Source organism: Haemorhous mexicanus, chromosome 14 (genome assembly GCF_027477595.1).
Source record: "Haemorhous mexicanus isolate bHaeMex1 chromosome 14, bHaeMex1.pri, whole genome shotgun sequence".
NCBI lineage: Eukaryota > Metazoa > Chordata > Aves > Passeriformes > Fringillidae > Haemorhous > Haemorhous mexicanus.
The window spans coordinates 20,617,063-20,631,903 of NC_082354.1; the positions used below are offsets into that span (position 1 = coordinate 20,617,063).

At 51.9% G+C, this 14,841-nt stretch overlaps 1 protein-coding gene across 1 annotated transcript; it reads right to left on the reverse strand.

Moving 5' to 3' along the window:
• Positions 1-11,324: 11,324 nt before the first annotated feature.
• On the reverse strand, positions 11,325-13,869 carry ZIC3 (Zic family member 3). Its single transcript, XM_059859190.1, has 3 exons — positions 12,822-13,869; positions 12,010-12,173; positions 11,325-11,552 (listed from the first exon to the last, which is right to left on the reverse strand). Exons 1-3 carry the CDS (start codon positions 13,867-13,869, stop codon positions 11,370-11,372), a joined length of 1,395 nt encoding a protein of 464 aa, XP_059715173.1. The 3' UTR covers positions 11,325-11,369.
• Positions 13,870-14,841: the final 972 nt, after the last annotated feature.

Consider the following 14,841-nt stretch of genomic DNA (forward strand, 5'->3'; position numbering starts at 1 on the left):
GAAAAAAAAAGCAGGGGCTTTTAGTTCACTGTCTTTCTTCATGTCGTCTTTTTATCACAAGTGTGCACTGATGACACTACTTTAATGCAGTCTGTGCCAAGAGATTAAATTGAATGTCTGTGTAGAGTTTCAGGGCTCAGCAGCATAGCATGGCAGCTTCGTTTCACATCTCCGGGACACTGGGCAGGCATAAAAATAATTGCAGACTCAGAAACGATCAAGGAATGTATCCTGGCTGCAACAGATGCTGTATTAAAAGGAAAGACAAAAGCCAAAGTGCATAATGAATTTTAAAAGATTTCTTTATCAAACATGTCATTTGTTTGAAGGACTGAATTGCTGGCATCAGATGTGGCAGATGAGCTTGTTACCAAAGTGAAACATGAGGACTGCTATGCAATGGCAATTGATGAGTCAATTGAAATCAGTGATGTTGCTCAAATGCTCATCTTCATTTAATATGTCAGTGGTCAGAAGTTAACCAAAGACCTTCTGGTTTTGCTGCCACAGAAGCAAACTAAAGGCTACAAAACATGGTGTGCTAGCACTGAACCTCAGAGGCCCTAAAATACTTAAAGGGAGCTGACACTCCAACTACACTTGCCTGTGAAAAATAATTTCTGACATAGCCCTAACAACTGAACTCAGGCTTGTGAGCATCAGTGCCTTGTCCATCAAACCATTCTCTCAGCTGCATTAAAAGCAAGATATTGAAATGGCTTTAGATTATCAAGAAACAGTTGTTTGTCTAAGGCTGACACCAATGCTTTTGGTTGATTATTTCAGCACTCTCTGCATGGGGATGTTTTTGAAGGAAACAGTTTGCTTTGCTGGTTGATAAAAATACAACTAATGCTTGTAAAACAAAGGAAACTATTTTAAAATTCTTTCATCCTTCAAAACAAAAAACAAAACAAAGCAAAAAACCCAAACACAGAATAAAGCAAAAAAAAAAACCCACAACAAAACAACCTCCCTCCCTCTAAAAAAACCCCAAAACATTCACACAACACAAAACCCCAAACATATTTCTTCCATCCTTCCTAGCCATTTTCGGGTTATCTGGACTAATTTCTTGGTCTTGATACAAGCCTAAATAATCTTGTAAAATCTTTACAAGTTGAATTTTTCTACTTTAGAAATCCAGAAATATAAAGCAGAAAGTGTGACTTCATACAAACCAAGTTTTCAAGACAACCACCCATTTGGATTTTTCACTAAAGAAAAGAGCAAACTGACTGAAAGAGTGTAAAATCTCTCTCTGGGTCTTTGGGACATATTTTGAAGATTTTAGTGCAGACAGGCAAGTCTCCTCTGAGCTTGGTAAACAACCCTGGCTAAACTTGCTGAGCACACGCAGGCAGATTTAACTAGTTGGGAAGAGCTTTCAGCAGGGTTTGCTCTACGGGCTGCACTGCGACTGCTTTTTTCTGCCCCAATATTCCACCTCCCCGGCTGGCAGGGTCAAACGGGAGTGAGAGGTTAGCAGCCCGGGGGGCTGGGGCTGGCACCCACAGGGCTGACCCAACAGCAGAAGTGGCTCTGTGTCTAAAGAGACAGAGAGCAGTCCTGTGCCTCTGCCCAGGACCAGCATGCAGTCTCAACCCAGCTGCAGCACCATGCCTGGTAAACGCTCTGGGATTTGTTAAAAATGAGGCTTTTCTAATAGGCTAAAGATGACAGACCTCAAGTTGTCATATATTAAAATGGTGCGTAAATTCCTTCCTCTGAGTAACCAATAATGGGACAAAAATCCTTGCCAACTCCAGTCTGTCCCTCCTGCCAAGGATTGTTTGACTCAGCTCATCCCGAGTGCCCCCATTGGGATCCAGATATAGATTAACACAGTTTTGAAATGCAGAAGGGCCACAATCATGCAAGGCTTGATCCAGCCCCGACTGGAGTCCGTGGAAAGGTCTGCATTGACGCAAGTGGATGGAGCACAGCACCACTGCTCCTGCTGCTGAGAAGCCAAGCCCAGTCCCTCTGCCAGGGCAGCACCCACTGGTGGCCTGCAAGAATGGGGGCTAGTGGGAGCCACTGGGGAGCAGGAGGGCAACAACAGCTCCCTGAGGGCCCTTTTCCCCCCGAGCCTGGTGGGCACGAAGCTGCCGGCAGGACGGCAGCCCGTTCTTTCCCCCTTGCAGCTCAGGCTTGGCTCGCGAAGGGACTTTCCCCATCCCCACCCCAGAGCACAGGAATGGCACTGTGGGTGCCCACACACTGCACCCACAGCAGCTCTGCACGGCTGCAGCGTGGGAGCCAGCAGCGTGCAGCGTCCCTCACCCCGAGCACCACACGCTGCTTCCCGCAGGGCAAACCCTGTGCACGTCTCCAGAGACTCACACACTTTTGTGGGGGCTCTGCCTGAACAGCCTGCAAATGCAAAAGGCTCAGCTGGATGTATTCACACACAGGGACAAGGAGCAGCTCCTCACTGCTGCACCAGCCTGGCCGCTTTTCACTCCACTATTCCTCCTTCGCCAACCCGCATCTCTTTTGTTCCTCCGTTCCTCATTCCCACGTTTCTGTGCTGCCCTCCCACGCATCCCCTGAGCTACCCAACAGCCTGCCCTTCTACACTCTTCTCCAAGTTTACTTCTCAGCCATCATTTCTTTGGGATTTGCTGCAGTCAGAGGAGCAGGAATTGAAATGGGGAAATACCAGCCTTGGGGCCCTCTCCCCTTAACAGTCTCTGGTACTGGTATAGAGCTCAGAGAAGACAGTACCAAGCCAAGGGGGGCAGCATTCATGCATGCAGTAGCCCCCAGCTTGGGGCCTTCTACTCTATAACAGCAATAAAAAACTGCCCATTCAAGTCCTTTGTCTCAAAGATTTCCATCCTGGCTACAGCAAGTGCAGATTTATTGGTGGGAGCAATTGCAGGAGGAATAGTAAACAGCGTGCGCGTGCGTGTGGATGCGCCAGCGCACCGGGGCCGTGCCTCCACCAGAAAGTCAGCACAGCCAACATTAAGTATGGGACTAATATAAAATGGGTCCTCTGGTACATAAAGCAATATCTCATTTGGCACCTGATTTCATGGCATCCACAGCACAGTGAGAGCTCGGTGGGGAGGCAGGGATGGAGAAGCGAAGCCAAGAGACGGCTGCCTGCGCTGAGTCTGAGGAATCAGACGCCGGCCTTACCACGCACAGGAGGCTCAGCGCGGCCTCGGCTTGCTCACGGGCCTCCCCACACACAAGCTGAGCTGCACACCCCGTGTGCCCCGCTGCCTGCCTCAGCCCACTGAAGAGAGCCCTGCCAAGGGGCAGAGCCCAGGCGCCCACCCCAAACTTCCTGCTGCAGCCTTCCACGGAGACACACAGAACTGTTCCACGCTTGTTGACATGTCAAAATAATACGTTGCTAATGATGAAATCAGCAGCCCCATCTTTGGTTGACTTCTGTAGGAATTTTGCCGGAGAAAGGATGGTAGACCATGACTCCAAGCTCGTTGAGTGACATCTTATATTTTCTAAACCATCCTCAGATTTTTCATAACATCCAGCAAGCAAGCTGCTGACAGATCAGGATGGCTGCCTGTTTGTTGGGCAAGAATATTTTGCGATTCAGTAGAATACCAAATTTGGTAGAATGTCTTCCACTTTGGTAGAAGATATTACAAACAACTGTGCATTTTAACACGTTTTCACATTACACATCATTCATTCTGGGGAGGGGTTGTGATGGCTCTGTGCAGACAGCCAGCAATGCTTCCAAGAATGAAAATGTTCATTGAAAGATAATGAAAAACAGATATTTAGTAACATTTTCATTCTGCATGTTTAAATATTTATAACTATGTTCATAAAACCACATGTTTGCTCTCCTAATGCTCTAGTGATTTTGTTTATGAAATGCAGTATTTCTCCAATGCCCCTTCCTTGCGTCAGCCTCTCCACGGAGCGTGATTTAGTCCCGTTGCTGTACTGACAACCAGCTTTTCTGTAAAAGACTGGCCAAGATGAAGAACAGAAAACTAACCAAAAGAAGAAAACATTTTCAGGGCATTAATGTTTCACTAATACATATGTAATTTTCTACTTCGTAGGGGGAATTCATGCCAGTTTAATTTTTTCAGTACGATTTATTGTCAATCTGGAAGGGAACTATTTCTTACTCTACAGCAAAACTACAAAATCTAGAAATATAAGTGTGATGCAACTAAGGTGCTGATATAAACTATTGTTCTGTAATTTTTTTTCCCCTAGCTTGGATGAAAACTAAATAACAACAAAGAACTTTACTCTAATACTACAATTGCTCAAGTTTGTGTTACAAATTTCTGGAGTTTTGAGTTATAAATTTTTATAAAACTGATCGAATGGACGTAGTCTGAAAGTGGGACTTTTAGAAGAGCCTTCTGTAGTCTTCTCCTCTGTCCTCTGACTGCAGACATCATGATGCAGCTTACAGGGTCCATTCTGGTTTCATGTTAAACATACAGAGAGACCACGGCTGTGAGACAAGGCTGCCAGAGCTCAGCCCCACAGCAGCTCCCCAAGCAGGACCCAGGAAGTTCTTTATCAGATCATTATTCTAAAAATGCCCCATGTAATCTCATCATTTAAAAAAGGAGCTAATGTTTAAATTTTTTTTTTCTTCTTCTTTTTTGAAAAAATATTTCCAACTAGAGATTTTTTAAAGGGAACTCCTCTGAAATCAAGTCCTCAGCAACATAAAGTGAGCAGCAACAGAAAGGGTTTTTTTTAACCTCAGCCCAGAATCCTCCCGAAGGTACAGGGAGTGTCTTCAAGGCACATTTTCAACTCCTTTGGTCTTTGCCTGCCTTCTTCTGCATCAGCAAAGAACAAAAAGGAAACAGAAAAAAAAGGAGCAGATTGCAACGACACATTGGTATCTCATTTTAAAAACAAAATGAGTGCTGCAAAGCCATTAAAGTAAAACATTCTACTTGCTGTATTATTTTAAAATACATATGTGGGTCAAGATTAAAAATTAAATATATATTTTACTGTAGCAGTTTTGCTAATTTTTACAATGTTGGCAATAGCCTCATTTTAAAAAATGTAAGTCAAGCTCTAGAATCATGAAATTACATAAAAACTCAAGCTCACTTTAAAAGACTTAAAACATACTTTTTAAAGCAAGTTAAGTGCCCCTTAGACCTTGAATTTGTCACCGGGGGGAAAAAAAAAAGGCAGCAAAATAAAACCTGCACAGTGAGGCTCTGAAAAATAGGAGACAAAGGGGAAAAAACTGTCCATTTTCTTTTCTTGTATAATCTTGTAAATTGAGCAAATCCATTTCAAGTGCATCTGGCATATGATTTTAAAATATTTATGATTCACAGAAAGTTCTTGCAGCATCTTCTTTCTAGTAAAAATAAAAATATTGCAGGAAAATGAGTATTCTGGGGAACATCTGCCTTCCCCACCAGGAGTCCTTGGACCAGTGAGCAACTAGAGACCATCCCTTGCAAATTCTGCACTCTGCATGATTCAGAGAAACTTTAGTCACATCACCTGCTGCATGAAGCTTTTTCTCTTAATCAAAGATAGTATCTGACTCCAAATTAAAATGCTTCCAATAGTTAAGACTGAGTTTCACCAATCTCAACACAAGCTTTACATTTTTTCTTGAGTTTACCAATAATCCCTGAAAAGCTCAAGCCCATGGATTTAATAATTGCAAACAAAAAAAAAAAAGTTTCTTTTCAGTAAGAACGTGCTGAAGTAGCGGAAACCCTAAATCCAACAGCATTCTACTTACACAGGTAAAAAACAAACAGGAAAAAAACAAAATAACGACAAAAGCAAACAAAAATAACATCTTTCTCAAAACAAGAACTATGCTATGTCAACTACAGAAAGTGGCAAAAATACTTTAAAAAATAACAAACACCAGATTTTGCACTGAAATAATGTCTGAGTGAGGGTGAGATGAATTTAAAGAAGGTATAGATTAGTAATTCATTTTATGTCAGGCAAAGACTGTATGTTAATGCCCTGCCTCTCGAGCTGTTCTGGACTGAGCTGTATTTTCTGAAGTGGTTGTTCTCTATGGCACGCAGATGCAGCAAGCCCACGGCCAGCAGAAACCAAAATGCTGCTGTTTTCTACCCTGCTGTGACCCTGCCAGCTCGAGGCTGCCCAGCAGGCTGTGAATAAAGCACCAGAGCCCTTTCTGCTCCAAGCCCTGTGCCTGTCCAAGCACCGGCAGCGCTGCCATCCCACACCTGCCTGGGCACAGTCCCCGCACGGGCTGAACAGAAAACACCTTCCCCCCTGCCAGACCCCAGCGAGGCTCCCCAGCTCCCCTTGCACACACAGCCTGGGCACACCAGGACAGGGGTGCTGGGAGCCAGGGGCCCAGGAGGGCCGGGGCTCTGCCCAGCCCCTGGCTCCGCCGTGCCCGCTGCCCAGAGCCTGCCAGGAGCCATTTTGTAGCTGCAGAACCCCACAGGCCTAGGCTGGATTATACGGTGCTCTGAAAAACAACAAAAACAAGGAAACAGCCTTATTCTGCACGTATCCCTTACGATCCTCCTCGGACATCAGGCTCACCAGCCTCCCCAGCCTCTTCCCGGCCAGCAGCACGGCCAGGGACTCTTCCCCTCTCTGAGTCTCCCTGTCCCAGGTCAGGATGCCTTGCCCAGCGTGCACAGAATGAATCCCCAACGTGCAGGCTGCATCTCCCTCAAAAGAAACTCCACGTATCGCTCATTTCAAAGTCGAGCCTTGACAATTTCAAAGCTGCCACTATTGAACAAGTTGCCAAAACAAAATCATTCAGCTAAACTCTTTTTTTTTTTTCCCAGCTCTTTTTATTAAAGTTTCTTTTCACACAAATGTTTGAAATGGAGAAACATTACCAAAGTATCAGCTAAAAGAAAACCTAAGCAGCACACAACCTTCTTTACTGAGAATAAAATTAGCATCTAAATATTAAAATACATCTGCGCCTCTTTTGACAACTGCCTCCTCCTCCGGATTCTGCAGGGGGTTTTTCCATGACTAGAACAGAACAGATGTCTGTAAAGCCATCCTAAACCATCTCCTATCAGGTCTGCAGGGCAGGTCCTTGCTTTGCCATTCTCATTCACCATTGCAAGCTCTTACAAAAGCATTTTTACTGCCTGCATTTATGTTCAGGTGAGCAGGCATTAGCAAGACAGATTATATTTTTATCCTGTAGAAACAGCATAGAAAGGTTAACTAAATGTCTTAGTTCAGGGGATGCACCGATTAGTCACTACAATACAAACTATTTCCTTCTGCATGCTCCATTATAAAATGAGATTTCTCAAAGAATACAGGCTTTCTCTGGAATTTCACCTCTCCAAACCAGGAGTGCATCCCTGCAGAAATATTTTCCTCATAGGTGATCACAGTAACAAGCATAAATAACAGGGATGATTTAGCAAACAATTGTCAAAGTTACACTCAGTTAAAAAAGCTGGTGTAAGTATATGATGCTTTTAATCTGAGAACATTATATTAAAAAAATAAAACGTAAACACACAATACTACACCCTATCCACTACCTTGGAGCTTTGCAGCAAACAGATTTGTTATAGAAACTTAATTCCTGATGCTGTAAGGCCGAAACACTTGAACACAACCCGATCAAAATGCCTTCAGGACTCTGCCTTCACACTGTGTGCAACCACTACATGCTAATGGCAGGCACAATGCTTGAAAACAAAATTTTTTTTTCAGAGTTTTACACCAGACACAGAGACAGATATGCAAAAACATTGACACCAAAGGAATCAAAATGTTCATGGCTCATAAAGCATGGTAGAGATGGAATGGCTCCAGTTTACCACCTGCCTCTGCTTAGATTCCTTACAGCACAATGAATCAACATTACCCCTTTAAGAAAACCATCCCGAGTTGTGTTTATCTGGGGACAAATCCACCTAATCCCACTCATACAAGCAAGCACAGCAACTTCAAGAGAGCTGCTAGATGGGAGAGGCCAGCAGAATATGTGCCCTGTTTGTGAACAGTCCTGGGACTCTTCTGGGGTGTGACACAAGTCCCATTTTCATGACACACTAGAAGCTGAGCTAACAGGGTACCTGCCCTGTCAATACTGTCCTGCCCTGGTCAGTTTTGTAATGTTTTTGTCCAAGCTGTGACCACAGGTCTCCACTGCCAGGCCCTGGCTTTGAAAATCATGAGCTGTCTCTCCCCAACTCACAAAAACAGCCTAAGACATCCAGGAAAGAAAGTATTTCCCATTCTAGAACTCTCCATGCCTCCCTGCAACTGGCAAGGGTAAGGAACAGGGACTTTTTACCTCTTTTTACAAAAAAACCCACTTCTTACTTGTCTGTGAAAGCTGAGGACTAGGCTGCAGGGAGAGGCAGCCCTTCTCTGGCGTCACTGCCCAGTCTGAGCCAGCAGCAGCCGGTGGGGCAGAGGCGCTGGCACCAGCACCCACCACACCGCGCTCCACGCTCGGGAGGCACGGCCCTCCTGCCCCACCTCACCGTGCTGCACCCTGGCCTTTGAAAGCGCTGCAGAGCCAAGCAGGTCCCCTGCTCTTTCTAAACCCACCCCAAATCCACTGATCTCATACCATACACACACACAGAGCTGCACCTGCCCAGTCCATGCCCCATTTCTGGAGGGCTGCAGAACAGCCTAGGGGGACGCGGGACCTCGGTGGGGTGCAGTCACCAGTTTGCTCCACTCTCCTGCAAACTAGCTGCAAGGCCTGTCTGGATGGGGAGGCCCGAGGGTGGGGGACCGGCTGTGACACCAGGGAAGCCAAATGAGCCAGGATGCTGCTTTTAAGTCCTGGCTATAAAAATGGCAGGGGCAGTGCTGCCATTGAAGGAAGCACCTGTGTGGACAGGCAGGAGTGCAGCTTCGCCAGCATGGCCCAAAGCCCCGGGGACCAGCCACAGACACTGTGGGGGCAGAAATGGCCCCTGCACTGATCCTCCAGTGGGGCCGCTACTCCAGGGTCGGAGATGCTGCATCCTCCCGGCCACGGCTCCCCAGGCCGGACAACCCCAGCCACAGCAGAGGCCCCCACCCTGGCACGGCGTTCCGGGCCCGACCGCAGCAGGGCCCGTCCCGAGGCGCTCCCGCGGAGCCCTGCGCGCCCCGCGCCTCCCCGGCTCCGAGCAAAGCAGTAACGAAACCGAGCCTACCGGCACCTTTTCCGAGCCTGGCGCGGTCCGGAGCAACGCAGACACGACCCAGGTGGGTGTCCGAGGAAAACCCGGCGGCCGCCGGTGGCTCCGCTGCTCCTCGCCCGCCGCGGTGCAGGGCGGTCCCGCTCGCCCCCCGGGCCGGACCCGGGCCGGCAGCGCTCCGCTTCCAGCTCCGGGCCGGGCTCTGCGCGCAGCGAGAGAAGAGAAGCAGAGGTCCATGTCTAGCCGGGACACCTCGAAGGGAACTATTTTAAGGGGCCAGTGGGGAGCTCGGGGACTTTTTTTTTTTTTTTTTCAGCTGTGCAGCTGCAGAGGCTGCAATCCACTTTTCTCCTGTCCTTTTCTGCCCGAGAAACCTTTCTTCCTTTTGTTTTTTTTTTTTTTCTTTTTTCTACCTTTGGAGGAAGGAGAGGGTAAATTTGCTCAAATGTAAATTTCAAAGCATGCAAGGTTCCGCGGGTCGCTCGCCCGAGCGGCCCCTGCGGCAAGAGGAGGGGACGGGCCACCCCCACCCCGTCCTTCCACTGGGCCCCAGTCAAGTTCAAGACGGGCCGGTCTGGGGTCTCCCCGGTCAGCGAAGGTGCGGCGGCCGTAGCGCGGGTCCTTGCCTGCACCCGGGGCTGGGCGCAGCCCGCGGCAGGTCCCTACTGCCGGACGGGGATGCGGAGCCGAGCGGCCGGGCTGGCCGCGCTCCCCCCGCAGCCCCGGCCAGCCCGCCGCACAACCGGCGCCCTCCGGCCCACGGGCGCACCGCGATTTCCACCGTCGCTCTGGTTGCTTGGGGCCCCTGTGCGACGCCGATAAGTTTCTCGGGGGAGATGTTTCATCTCGATCCCTCTTCTCTCCTGAAGACGGGAAGGCTTTCCGGCATCCTAGTCAGAAATAAAAACAGAACAAAACAAACCAGACGATAACGGAGACAGTCCTGCCCGCCGCTCGGTCGCCCCGGGCCCCCCGCGGCAAGCAGCCCGGTGTCGGCACGGTTGCCCGGCCCCACACCCCGCGCTGCCCCGGGCGCGGCGCCGCTCGGCCCGGTACTCACCGGGTACTCACCCGCTACTCACCGTCGGGGCCGCCTCGACGGGGCGGCCCCGCTGCCCCCGTGGCTGCTCCAGCTCGCCGGCGCCGTGCCGCGACCTCGGCCCGCTCGAAGCTGGCGGGGGAGCGAAGCGGCTGGGCGATGGAGGGCGGGGACAAAGGGACAGCAGAGAGCGGCGGCGAGGAGGGGGCTTCTCCCGGCATCGCCGGCTCGAAAACAACGGCCCGGCCCCGGTGGCAGCGCCATCCGGGCCCGCGACGGGACCCGCGGCTGCCCCGTGCCCCGGAGGAGGTCAAAAACGGCTCTTTCCAAAACAATAAACTTTTAATGCTAAAGCAGTTATAACCAAAAGCTGTACAGAGTTGGATTTTTTTTTTTGCTTGTATTTTTTTGTTAGAAAACAATTTTTTCTCCCCCATAAATATTGTTCAGTTCCCGGCACTTTGTATCAATAATTAAATTACGAACGATAAATATGGCATCATGGGTATGTATTTACAAAAAAAGTTATTACAAAAAGGCAACTGTTATACTAAACATCACAATCTGGGCAGAATAAACACCACATCCTCATCCTGAAAAATACTGACCGACCCATCAGACGAGAATACATTCACAAGTGTAATGCTTAGAGAGAGAAGGAGAAAGAGAAGAGCAGAGAAAGAAGCAGCAGGAGAGCTAGAAAGGAAAGTTCAAGACATAACAGGACTTTGGCACGGTTTAAGACTGTAAGTTTAAACAATCACCACTAAGGCGAAGGAGAACTTTTATCCTCATGTCAACATCCCACCGAAAGAAAGGAAAAAAAAACCAAACAAATTAAGAAAAATAAAATAAGTGGGGAATTGGAGGAAGAGAGACTCCAGCAAGGTGGGGGGGTGAAAATCAAAGAAACGACTGAGACTGAAAAAAAAAAGACAAAAAAAAAAAAAAAAAAAAGAAAAGAAATCTAATCCTGAGAAAAGGACATGGCTAGTCCAGCGTCTGGGCTTGCAAAAAAAAAGTAATAATTATAATATAATAAAAAAAAAAAACCCTCCGCATCCTGGCAGTTAAGTAGGTGTAGCCCTATGCGGTCGTCGGTGTGGAAACTCCATTTCCGTGGGAGTCAGCTGCAGTTGGCTTGGTTTGTCCTTTTTTTTTCCTCATTCCCTATGCATTTGGTCCAGTCTGTGGCCGGGCAGCAGCTGCCTTCACACATACCACTCATTAAAATTGGGGGGCAGTCCAGGGTTATGGCCGGGGTTACTCTGCAGGGCGGCCGGCGGCGTTTTAGTGGAGTCCTTACTGCCGGCGGAGCCCACCGCAGGGGGGGTGGAGGACTCGTACCCCGAACTGGCCGCAGGGGAAGAGTCCGACCCCTGGGATTCGTGCACCTAAAACCAAGAGGCAGAGATGGGAGCGAGCTCGGGGCCTCCGCCACCCCGCTGGGCTGCTCCTCTGTGCAGGAGGGGCACTGTGAGCAGCGGCTCGGCCCTGCCCGGCCGCCCGCGCCCCGCCGGCCACAAACGCCGGCCGTGGCCCCCGGCCACTGCTGCAGCATCCCAGCACGAGGGGCTGCAGCCGCGGGCCGGGCTGCACTTGCACAGCCTGCCCGCACCGAGCCACGGTCCGCAACCCGGGTGGCGCTTGCACCAGTGGCAGCACGGAAAGAAACTACGCCATTTCCCCGGGCTGTGCTCCAGCCACAGCCCAGACAGCGGGGACGGCTCGGGTCGCGCTGGGAACATGGTGCTCATCCCTGCCCTGCTCTGGGGGAACGAGCCCTGAGCACACCAGCGACTGAGCACCACTGCTCAGGGAGGAAAGGGCTAGAGCGCTGCGGTGATTTACCTTCATGTGTTTCCTAAGTGAGCTGGGGTGGGTGTAGGATTTGTCGCACACCTTGCAGATGTAGGGCTTGTCCGAGGTGTGGACGTGCATGTGCTTCTTCCTGTCACTGCTGTTTGCGAAGCGCCTGTCGCAGCCCTCAAACTCGCACTTGAAAGGCTTCTCACCTGTGAAATTTAGAGAGGGTGAAGGAGGGCCGTTCCCCTCTCCATCCCCAACCGCCTCCTCCCAGGACAGCATCTGCCCTGCTCGCCCCACCTAATGGATGCACAAGCACCACAACAAATGAAGAAGGGGAAGATGGACAGCAAGATTTGTTACGTGTCTGGTAAATTTGGATCAGCCTTTATGACTCTTAACTCACCTCCCGCCAGGCCCACGCTGGGCTCCAGCAGGGAAGGCAGCTGGGCGAGCTTGGGAAAGGAGAAGACCCGAGATAAATTCAGCGGCTCGGACAGCTTTACAAGACCTACTCGAGGATACAAGCCAAAGTACGTTTGCTTCCAGCCTTCCCCCTCTCTTCCCTCCACCCATGCAGGAGGGCTGAAGGAAAGTCGGGGCTGCAAATAAAAATACTTTGACAAAAGTATCGCCGATTTAATTAGAAGAGACGCCAATCAGGCCTAAAAATAAAAATAAAACAGGAGCGGAAGTCACCGAAAATGAGATTTCATTAGCATTTCTATGATTCCCTCCGCTCCGGAGGCCGAGAGCGGAGGCAGCGCCGCGCAGCCGGCGGCCCATGGCCCAGCCCGTCCCCGCAGCCCCCCGGAGCCCCCCGTCCCGGCGGGGGGACACACGGACACGGGCCTTACCTGTGTGCGTCCGCTTGTGAATCTTGAGGTTCTCGGAGCGGGCAAAAATCTTGCCGCAGCCCGGGAAGGGGCACGGGAAGGGCTTTTCCCCCGTATGCACCCGAATGTGGTTCACCAGTTTGTATTTCGCCTTGAAGGACTTGCCTTCCCGCGGACACTCGTCCCAGTAGCAGATGTGGTTGTTCTGCTCCGGCCCCCCGACGTGCTCCATGGTGACATGGGTCACCAGCTCGTGCATGGTGCTGAAAGTCCTGTCGCAGCTCTTCTTGGGCCGGCTGAGCTGGCTCTCGTCGAGCCACTTGCAGGACAATTCTTGCTTGATGGGCTGGCGCATGTACCGAAAGAAAGCGCCGGGGCCGTGGTGGTGGTGGTGGTGGTGGTGGTGGTGGGCCGCCACGTTCATGCCCATATTCATATTCATGTGGTTGTAGTTGTGGAACTGGGCGCCGGCATAAGGGTCCGTGCGGGGGCTGGAGACGGCCCGGTAGGGATCCGGCCGCCCGAAGAGGTCCCCGCGCAGCCCCAGGTGCATCTGCCCGTTGTCCACATGCCCGTTGGGGGACGTGTGGCTCGGGCTCTGCTCGTGCAGCCCCGGGAAGAGCAGGTAGCCCGGGGTGTCCGGGATGCCGCCGGGGCCGTGCAAGCCGCCGGGGGAGCCGCCGAAGAGCCCGTGCTGCGCTGTGCCGGAGGCCGCGTCCGCGATGCCGGAGCCGCGGTTGCGAAACAGAAAGTCGCGGGTGGAGTTGAAGGCGGCGGCCCCGCCGTAGGAGGGCACCTGGCCGGCGTGGTGGTGGTGATGGTGGTGGTGGCCCAGGGCGCTGGCGTAGCCCGGCGCCTGCGGCGTGAATGCCGAGCTCTGCCCGGCGGCGAGGTCGTGCGGGGCCGCGTTCAGCTTGAAGGCGGCGGCGTGCGAAGAGTCCCCGAAGGGGCCCAGCCCCATGCCGCCGCCGCCGGCGTCGCGACCCGGCATCTCGTGGTGGCGGGGCGCCGCAAAGCCGCCCACCCCCAACGCCGGGAACTGCGGCCCTCCGTCCAGCAGCATCGTCATGGGCGCGGGGCCGTCGGCGCGGCAGCAGCCTGCCCGCCCCCCCCTCCTCCTGCCCGCCCCCAAAAAAGTACAAAACCACCCCAAAATGCACCCCCACTCCGCCCCCCGCTGCGGGCAGGCGCGGTCCCGGCCGCGGGCGGGCAGCGAGGCGAGCACCCCCCGGCCGACACCAAAAACAAAACAAACAAACAAACAAACAAACAAAATAAAAAGCAAAAAAACCCCAGAAACAAAACCACAAAACCCAAAACAGCCACCCGCCCCCCGCGCCGGGCCGGGCAGGGCGGCGCAGCAGGGCGAGGAAGCGCGGGGCGGCCGCGCTCCCGCTCGGCGCCGTCGGGGCACTGACGGGGCGCCCGTCCGCGCCTCGCACATAAACCAACTCCGGGCCAGGCCGCGCCGCGCCAATGGGGAGCCGCGCGCCGCCGGTCACCTGACCCGCCGCCCGCCGCCCCATTGGCGGCGCCGCGCTTGATTGGCACGCGCCCCGCGCCGCCGCGGCCGCTGATTGGGCGTGCGCGCCCCGCAGGTAGAGCGGGGGCGGCCGGGGGGGCCCGGGGCGGCGGGAGCCCCGCGCGTGGGGCGGCCCCGCGCGCCCGGCCCGGGCCCCGCCGTGTCCCGCCATGTCCCGCCGCCCGTGCCCTGTCAGCGCCGCCCCACGCCGTGCGGGATGCTCGCCCTGGGCGGCGCGGCGGGGAGGCATAAAGCCGCTGCAAAGCCGCCGCGTTGATTCAAAAATAAAATTTAATTTAAAAAAAAACCCTAAAGCCTAGGCTGTTTACAGTTTATTTATGTATACATACATACGTACATATATATATGTATACATATAAAATCATATATACTTTATATATTTGTTTTATTTTTCTATTAATTTTTCTCTTTACTGATTAAACACGGGAGCAAACCGCCCGCACTGTGCGTGCACAGCCCGCTCCTGCCCCTCAGCCTCAGCGCGCAGCGTGAGCGGGC